Source organism: Lactuca serriola, chromosome 8 (assembly GCF_051521515.1).
Source record: "Lactuca serriola cultivar US96UC23 chromosome 8, Lser_US96UC23_V15, whole genome shotgun sequence".
Lineage (NCBI taxonomy): Eukaryota > Viridiplantae > Streptophyta > Magnoliopsida > Asterales > Asteraceae > Lactuca > Lactuca serriola.
In genome coordinates this window covers 112,271,462-112,281,118 of record NC_136415.1, presented here as the reverse complement: position 1 = coordinate 112,281,118, position 9,657 = coordinate 112,271,462, and the positions used below count along the sequence as shown (strand labels likewise).

The 9,657-nt window shown below is 33.1% G+C and overlaps 2 protein-coding genes across 2 annotated transcripts; one reads left to right on the top strand and one right to left on the bottom strand.

Moving 5' to 3' along the window:
• The first annotated feature begins 2,144 nt into the window (after positions 1-2,144).
• On the top strand, positions 2,145-4,013 carry LOC145065520 (protein INVOLVED IN DE NOVO 2-like). The gene is made up of 5 exons (XM_079012520.1): positions 2,145-2,285; positions 2,380-3,293; positions 3,381-3,466; positions 3,562-3,630; positions 3,706-4,013. The coding sequence occupies exons 2-5, from the start codon at positions 2,384-2,386 to the stop codon at positions 3,892-3,894; spliced, it is 1,254 nt and encodes a 417-aa protein (XP_078868646.1). The 5' UTR covers positions 2,145-2,285; positions 2,380-2,383; the 3' UTR covers positions 3,895-4,013.
• Positions 4,014-4,299: 286 nt separating this feature from the next.
• LOC145065519 (uncharacterized) lies at positions 4,300-8,170 on the bottom strand. Its single transcript, XM_079012519.1, has 10 exons — positions 7,882-8,170; positions 6,662-7,101; positions 6,447-6,520; positions 6,301-6,369; positions 5,855-6,218; positions 5,619-5,779; positions 5,495-5,539; positions 5,136-5,411; positions 4,818-5,036; positions 4,300-4,742 (listed from the first exon to the last, which is right to left on the bottom strand). Exons 2-10 carry the CDS (start codon positions 7,095-7,097, stop codon positions 4,509-4,511), a joined length of 1,878 nt encoding a protein of 625 aa, XP_078868645.1. The 5' UTR covers positions 7,098-7,101; positions 7,882-8,170; the 3' UTR covers positions 4,300-4,508.
• Between the last annotated feature and the right edge of the window lie 1,487 nt (positions 8,171-9,657).

Here is a 9,657-nt window from a genome sequence, read left to right as displayed (position 1 = left end):
GATTACGGATATAGGCCTGTAGATATGAAATAATGTAGTAAGGCTTATATTGTACTGTTTATGCTTTTGATCTGTACGAACATGACATCCCGAGTCTTTTAATGAAATACATTTCTATGGAAATGCTTTTGATAAATCTTTATCATATTTTTGTTTTGGGACAAATTCCGCAACACTTTCATTTAAAATGTAACTCTGATTTTTAAACAAAGCATAAACAAACTGGTCTTTTCTGGCCGTGATTTTGGGGATGTCACACCATTAGCCGTTGATTTTTTGACATGGTTAACTTTTAGTCAAATTGTTGGTTTTAGAAGGTAGAATAAGGGTTTACCTTATATGATCTATTAAAAGGAGTGTAGCACCCACTGTTCGTCTATGTGAGCTTGTTAGCTGCCAACTACATTTGTGAGGTGGGTTTTCTCACTATACTATGTAGTATGCTAGTTGTCTTAGTGATACTTGTATGGAAGACCAGGATCGGGCCCATGACATTTGTATGAAAGACCAAGGTTTGACCCATGACATCTGCATGTAAGACCAGGATCTGACCCTGACAATTGTATGGAAGAGCATGATCTGGCCCCTGACACTTTTACAAGTAAAGACTATGATTTGGCCCACGGTAGGGAGTAAGACTATGATTTGGCCCATAACATCTTCTCGGGGTTGAAATAGACTCATTATGTTATGTATGGTATATGGTATTTTGGGGGAACTCACTAAGCTTTGTGCTTACAACTTATGTTTAAAATGTTTTAGGTTTTTATTATACTGAAGAAAGGGCATGGCTTGATTGCATCGTATCCATTGGAGATTTCCGCACTTAACAACTCTTATGTCGATACTTTGATAAATGTTTTTGAATCAAATGGTTGTATTAGATCTCTGATGGTTGTAATTGGAACAAATGCTTTTAATTTTAAATGAATTTTTTTGTTTGAAAAATTGGGATGTTACATTTATTTATTAAATAAATGAAAGAATATGAACAAATATGTTTATCTAGTAAAACTGTTAAATGATCGCACACGAACAACATTATCATTCATTCATTTTTGTTCTTGATTTGATTATGTTTGTTCTGTTACTGATCGTTTATGTCAATTTATGTTTGTTCATTTACGTTCGTTTATGTTCATAAACATTCTTATTTTCCTAACTCTTTTTTAGTAATATTTTTGAAAAAAAATAATTATAAGTTTTATGAATTTTTTTTACACGAGTGATCATCGTGGTTTCAAAAACTTGCACAAATAATATTTTTGTCTAACATCGTTTTTCACGAATAGTATTTTTGTCTAACATCGCTAAGTTTTTATATTAAGTCGATGTAAAAGTACTTTTTGCCCTTTTTTATTCAATATCTTTAACTTTCCCACCTTATTCCTCCATATCCATTGATCACCATCTCCGCCTCCACTACCATCTCTCACATCATTTCTTCTCCACTCATTCATAAGACTATGTTCTTTAATCAGCTATTCACTATTCACAATTCACAAACACCTAACGAAATCTCAGTTTCTCTTTTAATATCTATATCTAAAATGCTCAGAGAGAACAATGAGAATTAGAGGGAATGCATTGATCACATCCACATGCACCTTCAATTGCATTAAGACCCTTCGCATTCAATTATATCGGCAATGATGCATAAAGGATGAAAATCGGATGTCGGTTCTAGAATTCAATCTTGTATATCTGATCTGAAATTCAATATGGGTTGATACGACAAGCTTCATTATCAAACCTTACCCCTCACCGGTGTGTGTGTGTGTGTGTGTGTGTGTGAGAGAGAGAGAGAGAGAGAGAGGGAGAGACCTATTTTGTTTTTGGTTTTTTATAAATTAACAAAACGTTTAAAGAAAAAGAAAAAATCCAGCAAGGGTATATTGGTCATCTAACATACATACATTTTATTCCCCACAAAAATAGATTAACCCTTATTTTCTAATGATGTTGGGCATATTAGCATAAGGATGATCCGTGCAAGTTTTTGAAACATAGGGATCATATGTGTCAAAGAAAATCTCATAAGGACTTGTAGTGCTATGTTTGGCAAACCATGGGGACCATTTGTGTGAGTTTGTCTAATTATAAAATAACATGTAGAAAGCAGAAGCAGCGGGAAACGGAATCGATTCAACTTGGGAAACTAAATCGTCGCCATGGAAGAACAATACCAGCCTAACGGATGCTTTTGCGAATTATATTTAAGCAATCATTTATTTCTTAAATCGTTAAACGAGACGCTCAAATTCTTCAACCTCTGTTCCAATCTGGTAAACTTTTTCTCTAAGAAGATCTCACTTTGTTTCCGGGTTTTCTCTGTACATCCTGTTTAATCATTATTGTGTTTGATATTTTGCAATATAGGTGCATGATGACCGAACTAGAGCAAGAGATATTCGTTAGTTATGATCCATTTGAGGAATATAAATCCAAATATTACAAGGAACTAAGAGAACATAAGGTAAAAGTCTTGTCTCCAGAAAAGACTTTTAAATGTCCTTATTGTTGTGAGAGTAGAGAATACACTTATAAAGACCTCTGTAGGCATGCTTCTCGAATTGTGAGAGAATCAAGAAGCGCTGATTTAGAAGAAAAGGCCAAGCATATGGCACTAGAGGAGTATTTGGAGAGGGTTTTTGATGCTGATTATAAGGATTCAGAGTCAAGTAGCGAAGACACTGATTTAGAGGAGAATAGTGAGATTAATAAGGAAGAGTCATTTGTTTGGCCTTCTATGGCTGTGGTAGCCAACATCCCAGTTAAATATGATGATTATAGTTATTTGGGTGATAGGGGTAAGAATCTAAAGGATGAGTGGATAAAACAAGGCTACAAACCTGTAAAAGTCTATCCTTTGGGGAGCTGGTTGAATCCCTCAGGATTTGCTGTTGTGAAGTTTGGAAATGAATGGGATGGTTTTAATGATGCAAAGATGTTTGTGAAGGATTTTGAGGTAGACAAACATGGGAGGAAAGATTGGTATAATAGAAACAGCTGCAAAGATGATAGGTTCTATGCTTGGATTGCAAGGGATGAAGATTATTTCTCAAATGATCTTGTTGGTGATTTTCTTAGAAAGAACGGGGTTTTGAAGACTGTTTCTGCAATCGAAAAAGAAAATGAAGTAAATAACCCAAAACTTGTTATGGGATTGGAAACTCTCTTAGAGGAAATGAGCCAAAAAAGTAAAGAATTTCAGAGTCAAGTAAGCTTGGCAAATTCTCGTATAGCTTCTGTTATGAAAGAGAAAGATATGATTATTGACAACTTTAATAAAGGTAGTGATTTTCTAAAGCTTTTCATGAAGCTACATTATATGTTCTTTGTTTGCTATATAGCAAATTTCTAACTTTGTAACTGATTAGATCTCAAAAAGTTGCAAGAGAAAGCCAACAGGATGATCGAGCATCTACAGATCAAACTGCAACATGATTTTCGTGAAAAGAAAATGGTAGTACTGTAGTACTGATTATTTGTTTTTAATGTTGTAAATGTTGATGATTTGAATGATTTTTAAATAATTTCATTCTATATTCTATATTGCAGAATGAGTCGGCAATGTTGGAGCAGAAGAAATCATATGATAGATTGTTGAAGTTGGCCTTTGATGAAAAGGTTTGCTACAAACTTTGTTTATTGAAATCTTGAGTGATAGAGTTTAAATTAATAATTTCATTCTATACATGACAGGGAGATAATGAAAAGCTTCACAATAAAATCATCGAGCTTCAAAAGAAGATTGATGATAAGGAACTAGAGATCAACCAATTGAAGGGAGCCATGGATGCAATGAAAAAAGACTCGACTGATGAGAATGTCGAAGAAGATTGTTTTATTTCAAAAAGATCTGATGGAAAAAAGAAAAGGAAAGGAGGTTGAAGATGACTACAACAAGGTGGATGATGAGTTAGAGTTTAGAGACCCTGAAATTGTGTGTTTATTGATGATGGTTTTTTGTGGCTTCATTTGGACCCTATATTGATGTGTTTTTGTATAAAGGATCTACTTAGGTTGTTATTGAAGATATTCTGTATCGAACAATGATCACTCATATTAAGAACATTGCATGTATTTTGAAAATTTTACCCAAATAGATGAGTAGATGCTCTAATAAGAAAAAGTATGATTCTGTAAGAAAGAAAGATGCCTGAATAAAGCATAAGAAAAAACTGAAAAAGTTGATAGAAAAATATGAAAGAAATAAACTGTTGGTTCTGCTTCAAACACAAGCAAAACAGAAAACAGGAAAGGAAAGGAAAAAAAAAAACTCAACAGAAAACAGCATAAGAAAAAACGCAGGTCCTATATTTATACAACAACAAGAAATAACTTAATAAAAAGGAACTTTCCTATTTTACCCTTAGATGAGATTTGTCCGAGGATTCTAAATTATCCAACATAAACAAACTGTAAATTTTTATTTCTTCTTTTAGCCCCTTAAGTAACGTGTTTAATTGTTGAAATATGCAATAATTAATAAATTGTGGTCCTCTTCAATCTCGTTTCAAGTTTTTGTATATTCTCCATTGCCTGAGAATAAATTCCACCCCTTCTTTCAATGTCGCCTTTCTTTTCTCTTTGTTGTTCCAAAGCTCAGCCAATGGATATCTGCCGCTTGGATTGTACTCATTCATCTCTTTTAGGGCTTTCACAACCGCATCATATACATCCTCATCGCATTCACCCTTCAACATGCCAATCTTCTCATCTTCTTCATCAACCATTTCCTTTCACACCAACAATAAATTAAAAAAATTAGAATTAAATCATGTTTTTATGTTTAACTAAAAGATCGATCGTACCTTGGATTCCCCTTCTCCAATGGCGATGACCTTGAATGGATGCCAATTTGGATCCCTGAGATGATCTTCCCATAACGATACAAACTTAGCTGTATCCTCTTCACTTAAACAGCGTCGTTTAGCAGAAGCGATGAAAGGCTTTGCATCAAGCTCACCCATTCTTTTCACACCTATACGAACATTATGTGCACGAACACCAATGCAATTGTCTTCCAAACCCTGTTTGTTGCATGAGGGGTAAAATCGTAATTAATTAATTAATATGACGCATCATAACAGTCGGAGGGAAGGAAGGAAGGAAAAAAGAAGGTTTGTTACAGAAATTAATTGTTGGCGAGCATCTTGTAATTCATCATTGCTAAGTCTATGATTGACAATCAAGGCTTCTTGAAGCTCTTCCAACCTCTTCAATTCTTCTTCTTTTTCTTTCAGATCTTCAGACTTGTTCTCTGCTTCTACATTCTCATCACTACTCTTCTCCTCCATTGCTTCCATTGCTGCTTTCATCTCTTTCATCTCCTCTTCCAATTCCTGTTTACCTTCAACCTTCTTCTCAAGCTCCATGATTTTTTCCTCAAGTTTTTCCATTTCTTTCTGTTATGTATTCATAACTTTATGTAAGTCGTAATACTTCTTATATGATGTAAGAAACTAAAGTTTGTTTGTAATAAATAAACCTTGTGATTTTCAGCCAGCTTCAGTATTCTATCATCTTCCTTCTTCTGCAAAAATGAAACATGAGATAATGTTGAAACAAATAAAAAGGATAACAGAAAACTATATCTATATGTTAGTTACTACCATTTTCATCTCATTTTCAAGCTTCTTTTTCTCACTTTTGTTTCTAGCTTCACATGCTTTCAGTTCCTTTTCACGTTCTTCCAGATGCAATTTGCTTTTTTCATACTCAGTGTTAATCTTTTTAAGCTGCTCATTTGTCATCTCTTGTGTCATTTTATGTTCTAATCAAGACAAAAAAAAAAAAATGATTCATCCTAACTTTCATTAAAAAAAAAAAACACTATAATTATTAATACCTTTATTGTAGCTCTTAATCATCATATTGAAGTCCTCGATCATCATTTCTTTCTGTTTCATAACAGAAGCCATAAGTGAATCTGTCTTACTTATTTCACATTGAATTTTTTCGCTTCTTTTTCTCTTTTCTTCTGAGATAGTTTTTAATCCCAAAAGAAGATTTGAATTTTTCACTTCTTCTTCCATTTCAAATTCGATAAGAGTCTTGAGGTCAATTTTCTTGTTTGCTTCAAAATCCTCATTTTTCATGTGTTTCACTTGAATGGCTTCCTTCATCTGATTAATCTCCAATTCCAACTCTTTTGTAGCATTAAGCTTCTTCTGAAGCTCGATCATTTGGTGATGAAGTTTTTCTATTTCTCTCTGTTATGAATCCATAACTTATATATTAAAATAAACCAGAATCATTATACTCAAGATTTAAAAAAGAAGAAATAAAATGAACCTTTTGATCATCTACCAACTTCAACATCCTATCATCTGCATTCTGCTGCTCCAAACCTGCCAATTCATTCTGCAAAAAAAGAAACTTCTGTTATGATGAACACTTAACAAATAAACCATATTATTATATGAACAATATCTTACTACCATTTTGCTATGTTCATGCTCAGTGATAATCTTTTTGATTTTCTTGTTTGCCATCTCTTGCAAGATTTTAAGATCTAATCAAGAAGCAAAGTTAGAATTTGCTATTGCAATTTGCAAGCATATGTATATCAAAGTAGATATTGTCTGAAGCAGTCCAGATGAAAAATAAAGGACCAATGATTGAATCATATATGAGACACTACAGAAACTAATACCTCTATTAAAGTTGTTGTTGATCATTTCTTTCTGTTGAATTATAAAAGATATATCAGAATCTGTCCTTCTTATAAGTTCGTTACTTCTTTTTCTCGTTTCTTCAAAGAGAGCTTCCAAGTCCATATGAGGATTTGACCAGCTTTGACTGGTTGACTCAGAAGGCTTTATATCCCTCTCTAGAAACTCCAAAAGTCCCATATGCTTCCCCTTTTCTTTTAAACCAGCGCTTTTTGATTCTTTTGTTATTCGAGATGCATGCCTACAGAGGTCATCATAACTGTATTCTCTACTCTGGGGGCAATATGGACATTTATACACCTTTTCTGAAACCTTCACTTTGAACAGACCGAGGGTCAACTCCTTGTAATACCTGCACTTATATTCATCAAATGCAGGATCACTATCCATCGTCTCTCCTCTTTGATGAGTCATCATACACCTATATTACAAAATATCAAACACAACAATTGAGCTGCATATCATCATTTCAAGAAGGAAAACCTCTACCAAAAGCTTCATCTCTACAGATATTTAAACTCATTTGACTCGCATTACATAACTATCACCAGAAAATCACCATTTATAAGATAAAACAATCATGTTTTGCAGATATAACAAGAGAGTTGACAACAACAATGGCCACCAGTATTTGACCCTGAATTTGTTGGGTATGATAAATATATTTATGACATTACAAATGAATAAGTTTCAGTAGAAAACAAGTAGGCAGCCCTTTATGGAAATTTCCAGTTCAGTAGAGGAATGTGTGATATAACACAAAAACCAACAAGGATATAGCACCTAAACCAACCCAATAAAGTTACTTATCATCTGCATAAATCAGGGCATTAAGCTACAATATCTTTAAAAAAAAATAGTATAATTTCACAATCGTAAGCTGAAATAGTGTATAGTCCTTAATAAAATGATAGCACAAAAAATTAACCGAATGAACTAATGTTATCGATTAATATACCCAAGACGCTGTTTTGTTGTGAGTAAGCTTTAATGAAAATCAAATCAACTGCAAATATAACTACAAAACTGATCACATTGTAATGGACACCAAAAAACATAGACAATAGCTACCTCTAAAAGTAATAAGAAGCACAAACTAGTAAATGTCAATAAATCGGATCCATGAACAATAGGAGCATAATGTATCGCACACAAGTTAACACAAACAAAACACTATGACTGGAGGAGTTTTATAGTATACCTGAAAGTTTCGAGAAGTTTGAAGCAGTAGGATTCAAAAGTATGAACCAAAACCCTAAGTTAAGATCATTTGGTTTTGTGCAGTGATGATGCAGAAGTTTTCTCTCAAACAGAGCTGCAAAGTTTTTGAAGAAATTGTAAAGCAGATTTTAGTGAGCGGAGATCTATAGCCAGAGATTGTTGAGGCATGATTCTGTGAGTTTTGAGAATATGATAATCACTGGTAATGGAGTAGTAATGGGAATTGTTGCTTTCTTCCAAACAAGAAAGAAAGAAGTGCTTGATTGAGTTTTTTTTTTTTTTTTTTTTTTTTTTTTTTGCAGAAATGGGGTGGTTTCCCGTTTCGTGGGATTCCTTTGTAGTTTGTACAAATGGGGAATAGTCCACGTGCCTCCAATGAATCCATTAAATTTTTTAAAATTACATTTTTAATTTATATAATACCATTAATTATATCTTTATATTTTTAATCGTTATTTTACACCTTTAGAGTATTTTTTTTACATAATCTTATATATTAAAAATACATTTATTAAACTATATACAACTTAAACATTCTCGTTATTACCGTCAAATCAATTATCTAGATGGAACATAAAATTTAAAATTTTTGAAAAATCATAAAAATAAAAATAACATTATTTGTGCCCTGAACACTCTCGATGCCAAAAAACACACTATATCATGGCAAAACTATGAGAGTTTTGTTAATTGGTCCATTTCCCATAAGCCATCAAATTCCATCCGAATTCAAGACTATAAAACCACTTTGATAGATTTAGGATGGTGTCATCAAGCCTTCAATCATACTAATGATAACATCATCATGACTTATACTATTCGAATTAGAAAATCCTTATAAGAGGGTCATGTTATGATTATTTGATGTTTACATTAACCAATTTCATGTTATGATTATTTGATGTTTTATGTTAACTGATATATTTTCTTCATATAAAATTTTATAGTGAATTTCCAATGGAGAGTATTACACACATAAAGACTTAAAAGACCAAAAATTATGGGGAGGCTTCCAAAGTCCTTTAGAGTAGTTCAGGGATTTAGGACTTGTATAAAAAAACTTAGAATTTCAAAGGATTTTAAAACTTATTGAACTTGATTATGGTCATTATCCGAATATTAAGTTTAACTTTTTTAGAACAACTAACGCATACCAGATAAATCATATACCTAAATTACACCTATGTTTATCGCGATACTTGAACGCTCAACCCTTTAGGGTAGGGACACCATTTCAAACATCTAGTACGGTTATGTAACTGATGGGTTTTGGTCATAATAACATCCTATGTGCTCATGCAAACCCTAAAGCTTGGATCTAGGTTTCTCTATTGTACATGCTTTGAATCCAAGACTATAAACCCTAATTCTAGCATATGGAAATCAATATTAACCTATAATTAGGTTTAGGATATTACCTTGATTGTTATGTAGCAATAACAATCTCAATTCCTCCTTGAATTGACTTTGGAAGGCTTAGAGTCACAAGTGTCACTCCTCTAATGGTTCACAAACACCATAAGCAAGTGGAGAAGGTATAAAGAGAGAGGAGAGAGGTAGGAATTCGTCTCTAGATGCTCTAGGGATCAAGTACACGAATTCTAAGGCCTTAGGGGTCTTTATATAGGGTTGGGATTAGGGTTTCAGTCCTTATCCTTATCTAGTTACTTGCCCATCAAGCAACCATAAGATAAGTCTTAGAAAATCCCTATCTCTTGGACCTTGGACGATTTTAAGGATATCCTTATCCTTGAAT

Excerpts from the sequence above, each read along its gene's own strand:
- LOC145065520 (XM_079012520.1), top strand. The coding sequence starts at position 2,384 with ATGATGACCGAACTAGAGCAAGAGATATTCGTTAGTTATGATCCATTT. Across the intron at positions 3,294-3,380 it reads TATTGACAACTTTAATAAAG|ATCTCAAAAAGTTGCAAGAG; the intron begins GTAGTGATTTTC and ends GTAACTGATTAG. Across the intron at positions 3,467-3,561 it reads ATTTTCGTGAAAAGAAAATG|AATGAGTCGGCAATGTTGGA; the intron begins GTAGTACTGTAG and ends TCTATATTGCAG.
- LOC145065519 (XM_079012519.1), bottom strand. The coding sequence starts at position 7,097 with ATGATGACTCATCAAAGAGGAGAGACGATGGATAGTGATCCTGCATTT. Across the intron at positions 6,370-6,446 it reads AGCATGAACATAGCAAAATG|AATGAATTGGCAGGTTTGGA; the intron begins GTAGTAAGATAT and ends CTTTTTTTGCAG. Across the intron at positions 5,540-5,618 it reads TTGAAAATGAGATGAAAATG|AAGAAGGAAGATGATAGAAT; the intron begins GTAGTAACTAAC and ends TCATTTTTGCAG.